The 17344-nt window shown below is 46.3% G+C and overlaps 1 protein-coding gene across 7 annotated transcripts in view; it reads left to right on the forward strand.

Moving 5' to 3' along the window:
* Positions 1-17344, forward strand: part of DPF3 (double PHD fingers 3) — a 257874-nt gene that overhangs the window by 190828 nt on the left and 49702 nt on the right. For 3 of the 7 annotated variants that reach the window (XR_013827307.1, XR_013827309.1, XR_013827310.1), the window contains exons 8-9: positions 8704-8832; positions 11710-13090. Coding sequence is in view for 3 of the 7 variants with exons in the window: in XM_079914742.1 (XP_079770868.1) it covers positions 8704-8832; positions 11710-11912 (332 nt within the window). In the remaining 4 variants the exon portion in view is untranslated. Of the gene's footprint in view, positions 1-8703; positions 8833-11709; positions 16811-17344 lie in introns of those variants that run through there. The other 4 variants (XR_013827308.1, XM_079914741.1, XM_079914740.1 and 1 more) reach the window with 2 other exon arrangements.

The following is a 17344-nucleotide window of genomic DNA, read 5'->3' on the forward strand; positions in this document are numbered from 1 at the left end:
TCTGTGTGAAATCAGAACACTAATGCCTCTGTATCATAGGGTTATGCAACGCTGAAATAAATCAATTCATATACAGCACAGCACTAACAGATGTGTATGACACAATGTGATAGGACCGTCATGTGTCTCAGAGCCGTGGTCCTCCAGCTTGAGCACATCAGAATCACCTGTTCCTTAAAACGCAGACTTCCGGATCTCCCACCCCAGAATTTTGGATTCAGTAGATCGGTGGTGGAGGCCTAGAGTTTGCATTTTTAAGAAGTCATGTGAACTATGTGGACCACTGCCTTAGAGAAATCCAGCTTTCAAAGACCAATGGCCAAGCTGTGTTTCCCTTTAATTCTTTTTACTTTTGGATGCACCGAGTCAGGTAACCAGGAAACAGGTTGCATTGCTCAATCTGGGGGGAGAAACTTGGTTTTCATTCTTTTCCTAAGGCCCTGTCCTACCACGGGCGAATGTCTCTGTGGCTCCCAGCACCCTCTTCCCAGTTTGCTTTCTGGGTGTGTTCCTGGTCTGGGCCCTCATCTCTAGGCTGGGCTGCCTGTCAGCTCTGTGGTCCCTTGACTCTCTCCTCACCCTCAGGTCTGATGCTTGAGACTCATCCTTTTCTTTTCCCTGAGTACTGCTTTTTAGTCTGAAGGACACAGAAAATGCTGGTCCCTTGTGGACTGTTGGGGTTGACATACCCGAGTCCTGTGGAGGTGGTGGTGACGAGGGGTGGAGAGGGGCAAGGCTGAGCAAGAGAGGAAGGGAGCTTGCTGAATTCTGCCATCACAATAATAATATCCTGACAACTGAAGCAGACGAGGCTTATCCTGCCCTACAGCACTGGGATGTCCTGCATTTCTCTCAGGGGAATGACACCACTTCATTCACAGCCCTTTTGACATAGTTCCTCTCAAGTGAAACGTTTTCCCCCTCAACTGACTCATTTGGTGGCAATAACAAGTTGCTACACCAGGGCATGAACTGACCCACATGACCTGCCACTGGAAAATGGAAACATCTTGTGCTTTCCTTAATCAGCACTGAGAAAAGTAATCAACTTTGCTTAAGTCTTCTTCTCACTCTTCCGAAGCGTCAGTAACAGACCTGGGGTTGCTGGCCTAAGGCTGGAGCACAAAGGACATTACCAAAGGGTCATGTGACCATCTAGTCCCAGAAGTAGTGACATGGTGTCCAAACTCCTGGCAAGTGGCAACTCTAACCAGATACATCCATTAAGATGGAGACATCAGTGTGAGCAGACACGTGATTTCTGATTTTACAGCACAGTGTCTGGGAGTAAATATTTACAAGGTGTGTGTCTAACAGTATGAGTTTTGTGTTCCATAAAGATAGAGGAAAAGGAGATAGGTACAAGGAAGGGTGGGATGACTGACACACATTTAAAATTTTTAGAAAGATTCTACAGCTACCAAAGCACATAGTAAGACAGGGCCTATATTCTCACTGGACGGTTCAGGGCTCCTGGCAAGAGACCAAACATGAGGTTCAAGGGGCCCTGGGGGCCAAATGAGCCTGGGAGTTCTTAACTCCTTCCATCCTGGTTTTCCAAGAAATGCCTAAGGGAGAGGATTCCCGTGGGAGGGCAGACCCACTGGCTTTCTCCACCACCACTTTATTCTCTCCAGTGGGCTCTCCCACTCTTTATGTTGCTTCTGCCCCTCACTCTTTTTTTTTTTTTAAATAAATTATTTATTTATTTTTGGCTGCATTGGGTCTTTGTTGCTGCACGCGGGCTTTCTCTAGTTGCGGCGAGCGGGGGCTACTCTTCGTTGCGGTGCGCGGGCTTCTCATTGCATTGGCTTCTCTTGTTGCGGAGCACGGGCTCTAGGCGCGCGGGCTCAGCAGTTGTGCCTCGTGGGCTCTAGAGCGCAGGCTCAGTAGTTGTGGCACACGGGCTTAGTTGCTCCGTGGCATGTGGGATCTTCCCGGACCAGGGCTCGAACCCATGTCCCCGGCATTGACAGGCGGATTCTTAACCACTGCGCCACCAGGGAAGCCTTGCCCCTCACTCTTTATGTCCCCTGTTATGGGCAGGACTGATGCTGGCAGTGCCTTAGGATGGTCACTGAGTACTTGGGACACTTTACATCCACTGAATTCCTGGTCTTTCACTTCCCTTTGCCTGGCAGTTGTGTTTTTTTTCCCCTCCCAAAAGCCTCTGTGAAGATCTGCCATCCTTTCATTAAGTATTTATTGTCAGCTCTGTGTCAATCACTGTGCCAGGTGTTGGGGATTCAGAGATTAAAGACACCGCTCCTGCCCTCAGGGAGCTCACGGCTAATAGGGAGAGAGATGTGTACACAAATATGAAGCAAGGATGAAAGGCTGAGTTCCTCTGGGTTTGAAAAACTTCGCTCTTCTTTCGCCCTATTATAATCCTCAAATAATAGGCCTAAAAGGGGCCTTAAGACATCTAGCATATTCTCTTGCCTCTAGATGGGCCTGCACTCAAAGAAACCTGGGCCAGGGACACCTTCCCAGGTGCAGACCCTCTCCAGAGAAGCCTGCTTCTGCGACCGTGCCTTTAACTGCTGAATCGCGCTCGTGTCCAGCTTTCTGGTAGCGTGCACTGCCATTTCAGCTCCTTCTGTCTCCTGTTGTCTTTGACAATACGGTGACTTAGGCCCATCCATAAACCCAAGGGCTTATTAAATCAGCCCTCGGCCTTTTCGTCTCCAGGGGGACTAATCTCGGGGCCTGGAATCATTCTGCATTAGCAGTACCCCCTCCTAAATCCCTATCATACACTCACCCTGTGCGCAATGCCAGGTGGCAGAATGGTGCGTGAGGTCTGACGGTCATGTGCTGAGTGGACCCCGGTGTTCGTTTCCCCCACCGGGCTCCCCAGCTGCCCCGCCTTCCACATTCAGGGAGGAAGGCATCATTTGTCTTCCCTCTGGAGCCCCAGGGTGGGACCAGAGTTGCTATTAGGTGGCCAAGAAGAACCAGCCTGAATGGAAGCCCAACATTTTTATTCCTTGGATCCGTGGGATTTATTTTTTCATCAGTTCTAGGGAAGCAATGAAAAAAGGTGTCAGGCCTTGGGGATAATTTATATGAGTAAACACGTAAGGGGTGGGGTGAGCGAGAGCATGAGAATTAAGGCCATTTATCCAGGCTTGGAGGCTCTGTGTGCCCTCTGGTCCAGCCTTCCCCACAGTCTTTATCTTGCCACTTTAACCCTCTCCTGACTCTACTCCACTTGGGCCCAGCACGGATCTCTTCACAGCCTCAGCCTTCCGCTGCCTCCCCCGCCCCTCCCGGGTCCCTCATTAAAGGCTGGGTGGAAGGGAGCAGGCTGCGGCGGTGGCCTCCAGCTGAGGCCTGCTCGCTGATTCTGAAGGGAAGGCACGTCGGCTCACCCCCTCCCTCCCCTCCCGCCCCGTCTCCGCAGCTTCCTCCTCCAGCCTGGCGTGTCCAGTGTGCCCTGTGTGGCCAGCCTGAGGCTGCCTTCCGCTCTCCGTCTTTTCCTTTCCCCTTCTCTTTACTCCGTCCTCCGAAGATGCGCTCTGCACCGCCAAATGGCACCAGGCTAGGATGCTTTACACTTGAGAGATGAAGTAATAACAGGTGGCAAGACCAGAGGCTGCCGGAGCCCAGGATTCTGGTTGCCATGGCAACATGTCAGACTCGTGGAGGGACGGAACTGTCAGCCGTGGAGGGTGGTGGGGGAATGAGTGAGGGGAGCGAGGAGAGGCACAGCGCCTCCTGGAGGGCTCTTCTCTGTGCCCCTGGGGTCCCAGAGCGCTGCACACCCCTGCTAGCGGCCCCTGGGGAGACAGCTGCTGGCCTGGGGCTGGGGTCAGGCTGGGTGGAGGGCACGGGACATGGCCCCGCGTCTGTGCACACCAGGCCCTGGCAGGCAGTCGGAGCGTCTGCCCAGGATGTGAAGTCACGCTTTCGTGGATGTGCCATGGAGGAGCCTAAACTTCTGGCTTGCTTCCTCTTTCCCTAGGACACTAGGGCTGCAGCTCTGGTCTCGGCAGAAGCAGGTGAAGGGCTGCTGCTTGTGGCCAGCCTGTGCCCATCGCTCATGTTCCTCTTGAGCGGCAGGCAGGCGTATTGCGGCGGAAATCAGGCTGAAAGGGGAAAAGACAGCCCTGCCTAGGGGCCTTGTTTGCCCTCGACACGTGGCCCGAATGAAGTAGAGAACCCTGTAGTATGGTCATGCGCCACACTGCCGTTCCAGAATGACTGCTCAGCCTTTCCCGGGTGCGCTGGTGGGACTCTGGGGCTTGGCGTTTCCTTTCTCTTGGGTTGGTTTATTTGAATGTTCCCTCCCACCTTCTGTTATTATTATTATTATTTGGGGGGATTTCCTCATGAACTTTGTTCTGATTTCCATTTGTTTTCCTTTGAGCTCTTTAAACTTATTCCCCTCCTGCCCCCCAGGTAAACCCCTACACTCTCAAGGCTCACTTTCTTTTCTCAGCAGCTTCCTTGCATCGCTTGTATGATCTCAGCCCATGAACATTCATCAACGGAAAACCAAAGCCATCGTCGCGGACGCTGCCATCGAGATACCACTTGGGTCTTTGGCCTCCCCGTCCTCTTGCTCTATAAAGTGGGACTCAATTTCCCATAAGCGGAAGCAGAATCTCTAGTTAAATGCACTTGCAAGGTCTGGGCGAGCTTCCTATTTATAGCAAAATCCTTTTTATAATGACCTCATAGACGGTGCCAGGAAATTGCTCACGGATGGGTCAGGCCAAAGGCCAATAAAGCCACGGTGTGAGCTTTACTTAAAAAAATTCCTTCATGAGCCTCTGGAATTCTTTGGAGAAGTGTTTTCACGGGTTATATGACAATAACTGGGGCCACCGGGATGGATTACAGTGGTAGAGATATTAAACTTAAGTTCAAAGGGAATTTCCGCTTCATCACGCCAATCTCAATACTTTTTATCACTTTGGGCTTCCCAAAGAAAGTACTGGGTGAATCACGTTTATGAAATATTATATATGCAACGTTGGCTCTGGACTTCCCAGAGGCAGAGAAGTGTGATTAGAGACAAGTCTCTGAGGACACAGGCAACCCGGGGGTGAATCCCGCTTCCTCCACTTCTTAACTGGGGCTTGAACCCAGCCCCTTAATCTCTTTGGGCTTCCGTTACCTCATCTGTCAAATGCTCCCTACTTCACAAAATGCTTGTGAGAATCAATGAAATAGTGTGTGTAAAGCATCAGCGTAAGATCTGTCACCATTTTGTAGTGTCATATGTGTCTGCTTCATCTTCTCAACAAACAGTTGAATGGGGGGCGCTGGGTGGGTAGGCACAAACTGGTGTCCCCTTCTCAAGAGACAGCGAGTCCTAGTCTTATACTTTTCCTGTATGTCTGTGTACAGGACGATGTCTCACCTACCAGAGTAGGGAATAGTACAGTGTTATTCTTCCAGCAACCCAGGGCTCTCGGCCACCCACTCTGTGTACTCGGGGAGCTAGACATGACCCAGGCCAGATGACCGACCGTTCATTTGGACGTGGACCAGCTCTTCGTTTTGGAGACTGGGGAAATAAACCAGGCAGTGAGTGATATTCAGAGTGACAGATAACTCTGCCTCAGTCCCCCTAGGAGGAGCTCCCGAGGCATCACTGGGCTGCCTACCTACCTCTCTGTCATCCTTTTCTAAGCCATTCATCTCACACATCATTGTTAACCATTTCCTGTGTGCAGGACACATAGGTTTTCCAACAATGTGTTGGATGTGGTCCCTGATCTGAAGGAGTAAACCACTGAATATGGGGTGATGAGGCAGGTGTATACATGTATAGACAAGCGAAGGGTCATAGAAGCAATGTCAACAGCGTGCTCTCCCTAAGGCCTGACTGGTCATTTCTGGCTGGGGACTTGGGAGAGCTCCATGGGAGAACCCTCACTAATCCTAAATACCCCAAAATGTACGAGAACCAGAGGTGAAAGCTATTGATTAGTCCATCCCATGCCATTTTACCAAGATGGAAGGAAGCTTGAGCTCACTGTTGTGAGGGGAGAGTAGGAACTGAAGTGGAAAGGATTTCACTGGAAAATGAGGTCTAACTGCTCACTATCACTTTCTACACTGGGCCCTCGCTGGACTAAAATGGTACCCGCTCACCTGGCATGTCACAACTGTACACACCAGGGCCTGCAGCTGGAAGTTTATCACCATTTTCATCCCTTTGGCCAGGGGCTTTGTATACCAACAAATGTATGCGGGGACCCTGCTCTGCTTCAGTCTCCTCGGAAGCTTCTCTTCATCAGGTGAATTAAATCCTCTTCCATTGGTCTTTCTCCATAGGATTGATTTCTCCATCACTGTCTGCTTTGCTCTACTGGATTGTTTCTGAATTTTTTATTTCTTGCCATATTAGAGTCCCTGATTCGGTAGGGTGTTCTGCCAATGGTCTGTTGGTGGTGCAAACTGTAGAATCATCTGGGCATTCTTATACTCCATATTCTACTTCTCCATCCTCATAAATCACAGGAATAGTGTGTTGGAGAAAAACCAGATTCTTTGTTGCTTAAAGATTTTGTGAAAGGGGAGAAAATCTGGCCTAAAAAAGAGAACAGGAGGCAGGTGATGAGCCTGGGCTTCCTGAGAGGTTTAGTGTGATGATATACATGGGATTCTTTGATCACTCTTCATGCAGGAAGCTACCTAAGTTGTGACTGGCATCTCCACATTTTATATCTAGTTCATAGCAATCATGAAACTTAGCTCTGTTTTACACTCAGCCCGTACATTTAATATAACCCACTTCTTCTTACTGTTCATCTTTTGATTGATTTCCATGATAGTCGCTTAATCAGGAAACCCCGAGTTTATTTGCTTCATAGACATACTTGGATTTTCTTGAGAGAGTTCTTTTTTTTCTTTCTGATGCGGACCATTTAAAAAGTCTTTATTGAATTTGTTACAATATTACTTCTGTTTTATGGTTTGGTTTTTTGGCTGCGAGGCATGTGGGATCTTAGCTCCCGGACCAGAGATTGAACCTGCACTCCCTGCATTGGAAGGCAAAGTCCCAACCACTGGACCACCAGGGAAGTCCTGAGGGAGTTCTAAAAGTGGTTAAGATGGCAACTGAGAAAGAAAAAAGAAAGGGACTTCTTTCTGGATTTGGGCAATGAAAATTTTATAGGCAGAATAAAATTTTTGCGGACGTCCTGCTTTTTGGAGATTATTTGCAAAACCATTCTGTATGACACGTATCTGTCTTTGAGATGCAGTGACTGATGAAGAAAAACCCACACTCCGCAGGCCACAGGGTGTGGCCCCCTCCTCTGTCTGCCACAAACAGCCCACATTTTTCTTGCAGAGAATTGTCTGCCTCCCTGAAGATGAAAATCAATGACTTAGAAACTGATTAAACAATCCAAATAGCAACTGATAAATGGATTAACCCTCTATAATGCAATTCTGTGAGCTTTTGTCTTCCGCCTTCCCCAGGTAAGTTTTTCTATTCCTAGAGGCAAAGCAGAAGCATGGAGGAAGCGGAGGCCAGGGGGAATCATATTAAAGTTGGTGAATCCGTTTATCACTTACTGTCTGGATGGTATTTCTGCTCACATATCTGCTTCCTTTTACAGATTTGTGCCCTGATGAATGTTAGGCAGTGAATAATGAACGATAGGGGCAGACATTGGGGATAGGCGAGAGGAAGATACCCCGGTGGTTTAGGCTGATCCCATAAACAGAGAGACTTTTCTTCTCAGTCACAAACAGGGAGCGTTAACATGACAAAGAAATGTCCACAAAGGGATCAAAGAACAAGTAAAATGGAAGGATTTCTTCTCATGCAAAGAACCTGTCCAAGGCTTTTTAACCAGCCCCTAGACACTGAGATTTCAGTGCTTGAGGACATGTGCTGTTTTCACGAGGCTTTGTTTTTAAAATCATGTCCCAAGATATTCCTTTGTCTTTGTGTAGGGCCTTTCCGTAAGGGTGGCTTATGAAAGTCTTAAGCCTCCGATATGCTCACTAACTCACCGTTCAACCCATCTCCGGTATGAGGCTGAGCTAAGTGTTCAGTTCTGATTCTAGGCACTTGGGGTCTGCTGATTAACTAGTCCTGGGTGCTTTCCATGACCAACAAGTCTGGACTTCAGGGAGATGGGGCTGAACAAGAGTGGACACCTGTGTACCTGCCCACAGGTGCATCAGAGTCCCCCAGAGCATCTTCAGGGTCCTTCCTGCAAATGATCCCCCATCAGTGCTTCTTTGTTTTCCTTTTCAGAGACAGAAGGAATATCTCCTAAACGAGAGCATCTTTCCCAAGGGCAAGGCCTAGGTAGTGACCTTTCTCTCTTCCTCTAGTCGCACCACCGTTGATGGTTACCATCTGATGTTTGGGTCCCAAGGGCTCATTGTTCAGGGATGAGAGAAGTTCACTTGGTTGGTAAGGCCTTCTGGATGCTTCGCTGATCCAGGGATCCAATCAGAAGAGCAGAGTAGTTTCTATAAAAACACAGAGCTGACAAACATTACAATCAAACTCAGCTCTGGATGGCTTGCAAGACATTGGTATGGTTGAACCGAGGAGAATCATAAAGAAAACTTTGCCCAAGTTAACAACTCGGTTGTAACAAAACCTCAGATTCTAAACTTCATATTCTTTCTGGAGCAGATTCTGCCATACCATGGGAGAAGAGGGGCCGGTGGAGACTCACCAGAGCCTAACATTGGATTTTTAAAAAAATGTTTCCACAGCCCAGAAAGGACCGGATGGGACAGTCATTCCCAATAACTACTGTGACTTCTGCTTGGGGGGTTCTAACATGAACAAGAAGAGTGGGAGGCCGGAAGAGCTGGTGTCCTGTGCAGACTGTGGACGCTCTGGTGAGTGTGGCCCCTTCTCGCATCATGTGCCCGTAGACCAGGAACTCTTCCACTCGCACTTCTCTGCCATCTTGTGGGGGTCGGGGGCTGAAGGGTGGGTGCAGAAGTGACGGTGATGATACTTCGAGTGGAGATGGGTTTTCAGGTTATTTTGATTTGTTCCTTCTTGAGGCTTAAGAACTAGAAGTTATGCCCTGGGATCTGGGGAAAAGGGAAAGAAGAAGGTTTGGGCTTTTGTCTGTCCGGCCTTTCTGTGAGGTGGATATTTCTTTGTGTGTGTTGTTGTGGACGACAATGAGACAGTGTGGAAACACCCGGAGACACAGGCAACGTGCTTCCTTGTATCGGGTGACGTGCCCGTAACGAAGAGGTGCGTTGGTTCTGCAGAAGTGCCCGGGGCAAACCGGAAGAATGTGGAAACATGAATACTGGGAGAGCAGCCACATCTGGAGCTGTGGGGGGCACAGACCCCTGCGCTCCTGGGTAGCTGCATAGACGCCACCCCATTGGCCACTTATCCCATCTTCTCATGTGGAAAGCAAAAGAGAGCCCGGTCGATCAAGGAGGCAAAGGGCAGGTGTTCTTAGGACTCCTCTGCAGTTGACTTGGCATGTTTTGAATTTTCATCTTCAGTCTATTCAGAGACTAAAATTGGTCCTGTTCTTCCATTCTTAGAATGAGCACAGGTCTTCAAGTTTTGTGCAAGCTGTTTTGCTTTCCAATTCCATTATTTTGCGCTGGATCGTGGTTGGCTTTTCATATTGTTTTATGTTATAACGAGGCCAAAGTGCAAGGCAGGGAGGAGAGAAGGTTTCAGACTCATCTTTAGTCTCATCAACTGCTGACTGGTAGGTGAAATACAGTTTGGTTGGGTGGTTCGTTCCACCAGCCAGGAGTCATGGCTCCTTCCCACCTCTCTACCCAGCATCTGTTCTACTCCTAGTCCTGAGAGAAGGCCTGAGGTGACCACACCCGGCTTTACTGTAGCAGCTCAGTTCTTCCCTCGCTCCGTCCGCAGACATTAGCTTTAGTCCTTTTGTATTTGGTCTTGGGTTGTTTAAGCTTTAAGACTGACTTGAACAGCAAATCAGTAATTGGAAAAGCACTGTGGTTTTTACTGCATACAACCCTCCGCATTTAACCCTTAAGGACCCTGACAGGGTGGCCCATCTGTGCAATTCTGTCAACTCCTTCACTTGCCAAACGTGATACCTAACGTTGAACTCTTTATCCTACTGGTGCCAGCTTAGAAGAGAGGGCCCATGTGATAGTGGAGGGATTTAGATACTCAAAAAGAAAATGAAACAAATGAAATTCACTTCAGCATTTTTAAAAAGCAAGCGATCAGACAAAATCTCTACCACCAGAAACCAAGTTACTTGGTGGCATGATACTCTAGGCAGAATTTTATGGACTGCTATGGGTTTGGGAGGAGTTAGAGAAGGCAGCTTCAGAATTCTCAGTGAAAACTTCTGAAATTTCTCCTCTCCTTTTCCTACAAAAGACGGGTACTTGGATCTGATCCACGGGGGACCAGAAGTGGGCAGTTGTTTTTTTCTGTACAAAGCTTCTCTCTTCACAGCCTTTACTCAGCTTCTTCTTCCAAGGATCTGTCTGCTGTGTGACTCAGGGGGCCATTTTATACCAGCCTAGGTGTTCTCATTGCATTCGCCAGGGATTAATTTTGGTGGATAATTTAGTCAAGGGTCTGACTCTGATGTTCCTGAAATAGTCAACACCTTGGGAATAAGCAGGTGGCATTAGCCCATGGGATATGCTTGTTAAGGCAGGTGGGCCAATACTTCTTCTCTAGGGCCTCCCTGGAGTCCTTCCAAGGAAGAGTGTGGAGCTCGGAAGAGCTGTCTTTTCCTTCCCATCTACCCCACTACCTACTTTTCCTGGGAGAAAAAGTGAGATTCCGGAAATTGGCACCCTAAGTGGTACCTTATGACCTCATCGGGGGCAGTCCTGGGGCCCATTTGGAACGTGAAAAAGTCTCTACCGGAGTTTATAGACTTCAGGATACAGTCTTTTATTCGGCTTTTCCACCGCTACTTCCCACTTTCTCAGTGCTCTGAGTTAGATTTGACAACCCTGGACTTTCTGGAGTAACTCAGACCTGGGTGTGTTTAGGGCCTGGCGTGTGTGCGTGCATGCCTGTGTGCACACACACGTGTATGTGTATGTGCACGTGTGTGGGTGCAGATCACAGAAATGTCCTCCAGTGGTTAAAGAAAACGGGAGACTCTTTTATTACCTACCACTTATCAGACTTTCCAACTTCTTTTTGCTTTCAGTGCAAATGAACTACATGATGTAAGGGCAGAATTGAAAGGGTATGGAAAGAATGGGATTAGAAACGGGTAAAAATAAAAATAAAACGGATGGAGGCTTAACCACCTTGACTGGGTTATCTGACAGTAATACCTTTGTAAAGCTGACTGTCAAAGTGAAGGACAAACATTGTGCAAAGAAACGCCAACTGAAAACACCAAAGAAATACCAACCAGGCTTAAAAACCACCAAGGAAACGCATTGTCTGGGGTGGGTTGAGCGAGCGTGCATGCGAATGTGTGCCTTCGGAAGAGAAGAAAGAAAGATCGTGGTTGAATCTTGCGCTGTCAGAGCTGTGGACAAATATATTATGGTAGAGATGATGCCTTTTCAGGGAGGGGAGAATCCTTTTCCCTGGAAATGTTGGCTTTGTCCCGTTACCCCAAACCCCTGTCACCAGGTGACACACCCAGTTAATCCCTTTTGGTGTGGAATGGTTTATGATTTTGCTATTAAGAATAACACTGTAATAATGTAATAAGAATATTAATAATGCTGTCTGTTGCTTAACCCATGTGCTGATATATTCATCATACATGTCAGCTCATTTGGGAGGAGAAGGCAGGAAGGAGAAGGAGGCAGCGGCCGCAGCACGCACCACGGAGGACTTATTCGGTTCCACGTCAGAAAGTGACACCTCAACTTTCCACGGCTTTGATGAGGACGATTTGGAAGAGCCTCGCTCCTGCCGAGGACGCCGCAGTGGCCGGGGTTCGCCCACAGCAGATAAAAAGGGCAGTTGCTAAACGCACGGAATGGACCTTCTGGGCAATTAGCCATCACCCTGTGACTTTGGTCATTGCTCTGGTTCTGATATATATATTTTTTTAATGAAAGACAATTTAGGTTTTCCCTTCATCCTTGCTTTTTCCTCTCACTTTCCACTTGTCCCTCCCCCTTCCTTCCCTTTATTTAGGGTACATACAGCAGAAGCACAGACTACTGAAACAAAACAGAACAAAAGAAAGAATAACAGTCCTTCAGAGAGATGGCATCGTGATGTACTATTTATTTTCCATAGAAATGGGAAGTTAGGCGGATTATCTCGTTTTTTGGGGGGAGGGGATCTTTTTGACATGAGCAGAGTTGATTTCCTCAGTTTTCCTATTTATTGGCAAAACGAAGAGAGGAGGAACATTGGGTTTGGAAACAAAGAACCAATAACGTTAAAAAATGATATTTTATATCTTCTAGCTATGATTAGAAGCAGGCCTTTTTTTTTTTTTTGAGACAGAGAGAGAGAGAAGGGAAATCAAAGAAACTGAAGTAATATCCTGTTTGAAGAAAGCCTGTATGGGGGAGGATTTCCTTGACGGGAGAGGATGGTACTTGGTACCCCACGGAGCTGGTGGCTCCCCACGGCAGACCCCCTCCCCATTTCTCCTCCCCCGACCTTTCCATCTTCCTCTCTGCTTGCGAGAACATGCCAGCAGTTCCTGAGAAGCCGGGCAGCCTGTGCGTGGCCCCCGTCCAGCCCCTGGGCCCTGACCTGCAGCGCCTGTGGGATCCTCCTTCTCCGTCAGCAGAGCTGCTGTTTTCTTGTTGCTGGTTTTTTCCTCACTTTCCTCCTGGTGGAGAGCAATTTCCAAACACAGGAATGGAGTATAAGCAGAAAGTCGTGGACTCAACAGTGACCAAACCACCCGAGGCCGCGCTCATGGAAGAAAGGACGTTACTTCACAGTAGATTTCCCTCTCCCCTCACCCCTGTTTAAAAACGTATAAATACCCATTGGATGATCAAGTCTCCCATATTTCTTCTATTTTTTATAGTGCCCTCCAGGCACTTTGTTTTATGTTTCCAGTAGCACCTCCTGAAATAAACCAAAGCAACACTTGCTCAAGGCCCCTGGGGTGATGAAGACCATCTACCTTGCTGGCCAGCCAGTCCCAAGGATGAACAGCTGTGCGGTCCTAGTCAAAAGGTATGTCCTGGCTGACGTGTCTTACAATAAGGGAAAACCATCATAGTTGTTTTAAGTTTATTCCTTCTTTCTTTTTTTCCTTTCCCCCGCTCCTAACTTGTCTTTTGTTTTTCTGGGTTCGGACCCCCTTATTCGTGTGGGAGGGGCCACTGGAACATCTTCTACCCAGCCATCTGCTGTCTGTGTGTGCATGCATACCTATGTGGGCCCAGGCCTAGGTGTGGGATCTGAGGCTTGCTTGGGCTCTGGGAGGCTCTGTGTGGAGAATGGTGGACTTCTGGCTTCAACTGCAACAGAAAACGACTGGGGAGTGCTTGGCTAACTCTGCCTTCCTTGGCCATACCTGGAAGCAGAGTCCAGGGAACTGAGGTTTGAGTTGGCTGCTGTCCTTGGGTAGGAATTGAGGGGGCTGCATGTCTAGGGTGGAGTTCCTGGCTCCAGTTACCAATTCAACAGCCAGGGGGATGCATCCAAATTAAAGAAGATCTCTGATTAGGCACAACATTCAACCTAGTTGATTTGAAGATTCTAAGCTCCCACTAAGTGTGGCCAGGGTCTCCGGCCTTCATGAGAGCGTAGGTCCAGAGATGTAGGCACTGCCCTTTGGCTTGGGTTGGGAGATCCAAGAGGCTGCCCAGGCAACAGGCTTAAGTGTCTGGGAAGATCTGCTTTGACAATCCAGCCTTTGCAGAACCTCACGAATTAGACCTCTCATTAAAATAACAAACCAACCCAACAGAAGAAAGGTCCAAGCAAAGAAACCAACAAAAGGACTCCTTGTGCTTCCCTGGTAGCCTGAGACAGACAGGGCTTCCACCTTCCTCCTGCTTGAAATGTGTAAGTGCTCTCTTGGGCGTTTGTGCTCAGTTGTGAGAGAATGAAAGGAACCACGTCACCCACTTTGGGGATGTTCTACCTAATCTGTATGTGGCCCTGTTCCTAGGAAATATGGCATAAACCTCCAACATTGTAATATTCCTACATGCTCACGTGTGTGAAAAAGCCAGCGTAGTTGGTTCCAGTTGGTTTCTGCTTAGGGGATACAACCTGCTCTTGCTGTCATCCTCCACCTCTTTACTTCATCTGTTCTGTTACTTCATCTGTTCTGACTCAGACATTGGATTCACAGCATTACGACTTGCTCTCACTGGTAAAATATGAGCTTCTACATTAATAAAAATATGTCCAACCAATCTATACTGTCATTTGTAATCTTGTATTGGGTTCGCCAAAAAGTATGTTCGGGTTTTTCTGTAAGAGCGTATAGAAAAACCTGAACGAACTTTTTGGCCAACCCAACAGTTGTTTGTAGTCCTGAAATTCTCAATGACAGCTTGACTTTGAACTTGAAATTTTTAAAAACCCACATAATCAAAACAAATTATAAAAAGTCACCTAATTTCAGAGTCTAGCTTGGGGTTCTGAGGGAGAACCAATAATGAACTGTCTAAACACACTCCCATGGAAAGATTTATCTGAGGATGACTATTGCTTATCTCTTTTAGTTTTACTAGTATAGCTTGATCTTCAGTGTCTCTTGCTAGAGGTGGCAGATATCCTCATCTTTCTCAGTTGGTGTAGCCAAGGTGAGCATAGTCACGCATCTTAGCATTGCCTGAGTACCTTGTCTCACCTTGCGAACAGTATCTTTCAACAGACTCAAAATTTACATCCTTTAAAAAAACAGGAAAAGAACTGGAAGGGACTTTGAAGATAATCAAGTTCAAATCTTTCACTTTTCATTGAGAAAGGTCAACCCGGAGAGACTGAGTTACATTTGAGAGGGTAAAGTGGACATTGCTTTGGAGGAAAATGTCTTAAGGGGAAGGAAGAAAACTCTGAAAGGAGGCATAGGAGGAGGAAGCTGGCTTTCCTGGATTTCCAAATGCCTTGATGGTCATTGTTATATCTTTATCCTCCTTTCTTTATATAACAATGGCCAAACATTTATATGCCAGGTCTTGTTCTGTTTCCCCTGGAATAGTTCATTTAATCCTCTTGACTACCCGTGAGGTAGGTGCTTGTATTATCCACAATTTACAGATGAGGAAACTGAGGCTTAGTAATTGAATGTACCTGAAGCCCTGCAGCTAATAAGGAGCCAGATTTTGGTCCTTGGCAACCTGACCCCAGGACTCATACTATTCACTTCTGTTATTGTTCTGTGCTGCCCCTTGCATATACATGGAAAATATATGTATACATATATATCTCCCTTCCCTTTTCTCAGGCCTTTAAAAGGTGACTTTATTAAAAGCAATTTCAAAACTGAAGAGTAAGCAATTAGATCCCAAAAAGATAATTCCAATTAAAACTCTGTGCAGAATTTTATAGAGAGCTCATCTTCTAAATCATCATTTCCATACGTTCCCTCCTGATGCCTATTAGGGACAAAGATCTACTTTTTTGCGACCTCAGAAATTGCAAGAGTTGTGTGAGCAGTCAGCACGTCTATCGTTTTGTTGTTGCTTTTGTTAAAAAAAGTATTGATACTCAAATATTAATATAAAATAAATTAGAATCATCAGGATGAAAATGGTCTGACTAGTTTCTTTTATCATCATGTCAGTAAAGCACCACCCCAAATCCTTCAGAAATGTCACCTAATTTTCTGAGACCTAGCCCAGAGATAGGAGAATCAAAGATAATAGAACTTTCTAAATTTGTTGCAACATTCAAATCCCCTGGTGGGAACTGCTGATGTAAAGGTGATTATCGTTGTTGTCTACCTGTTGTTTTTTCCTACCTAGGACAATCTAATCCTTCACATCTGTTACTGAGACTATGTAGAGATTAGACCCTCTAATCACCATTAACACTGGGAGTGAGTGTTAATTTAATTTTTTATAGGTACTTTAAAGTCACCAATGCAATTTGCTGCTGGTATTTTAGAGAGAAGGATTTAATAAAAATATGATGTTCACATCAATAGTGTCCCTTTAAGTCTTCCTGCTTACTTTGCATCTCTCTTTGCACCTAATGGGTATTGCCCCACTGCCTTTATATAGCACTTGAGGGAACACAAGATCATTACTTGGGGAGAGAACTAAAGACTGTTTGGAGGTTTTCACTTCATGGTGAAATAAAGTTAATTAATATTATCCCAATATGCCTCCTGTTACATCTGATGAACATGATCTTGAACTTAAAGTTTGAGCAGACTCATGTATTAGGAATTTTTCTGTGGGGGATCTTGTTCAGCCATTGGAAGTGACGTTACTTGTGTTGTGTATTTTCTGAGTGAGGCATTTTTGATCCAGGGAGTAGAAGACTAGAGTAGAAGAGTTCTGGGTTCTGGACTCAATTCCTGTGTGAGTTTGTTTCTGTGTATCTCTGCCATGGTTTCTCTGTCCCTAGGATATGGATGTTCCTTACCCTATCATAATATATAACCAACATTACCTCACCATGATTCTTAAAACAACCCCGTGAGGTAGAGTAGATGTTATTTATTTCCGTTTTGCTTATGAGGAAACTGAGGTTCGTTCAGGTTAAATGACGGTCTGAGGTTCCAGGGTCAGTAGGTGTTATCTGGGTCTTCTAATACTCTTTCCTCAGGCTGTAGTGATGTCTCCACAGATCTCACTTTGAAGATTTCTTGAGTAAAATTAGTCAAGGGCTTTGAGGTCTTTCATTCAAGACCTTACTGGATTGAGAAGAGGCATCTGATGCTGTAAAACCAAAAAACCCCCAAGCTATTATCATCTTAGAATCCTGTTGAGAGGTTAGGTCTAAGTCTTCATGAACTTTCCCAAAGAACTGAGGTTGAGCTTTCTAAATGGTCAATGTGCTGATGGTGACATCAGGGTGGGGGTGAAGGTGGGAGGGGTGAGGTGGCAGGGAGTGAACACTTCAGGCTGTGTTTTGTTCACATACCCAAGTACTTCTAACACTGAAACATTGAATTATATGATACTGTTGCACTTAATAAAAGTGATTTCTGACCATTTACTCAAAATAACAGTTTAGGAAAAAACATTCAGCTTGATTGATTTACAAAACAGCTGAGAGTGATGGAAGATCCCTGTCAGAATTAAACTTTACCAACTTTTTATTGACTAAAAAGCATTGGCAATTAGGTTTCCAGAGTATTTCAACACTGGTCCTTAACCAATGACTAAGACTTAAATTTTTTTTTAAGTTTTGAAATAAGTTCATACTTACAAAAAACTTGCACAAATAATACAGAGAATTCCCACATACTGTTTACCCAGATTCTTCAAATAAACACAGTACAATGATCACAACCAAGAA

The sequence above is a fragment of the Stenella coeruleoalba genome, assembly GCF_951394435.1.
Source record: "Stenella coeruleoalba genome assembly, chromosome: 2".
Taxonomy (NCBI): domain Eukaryota; kingdom Metazoa; phylum Chordata; class Mammalia; order Artiodactyla; family Delphinidae; genus Stenella; species Stenella coeruleoalba.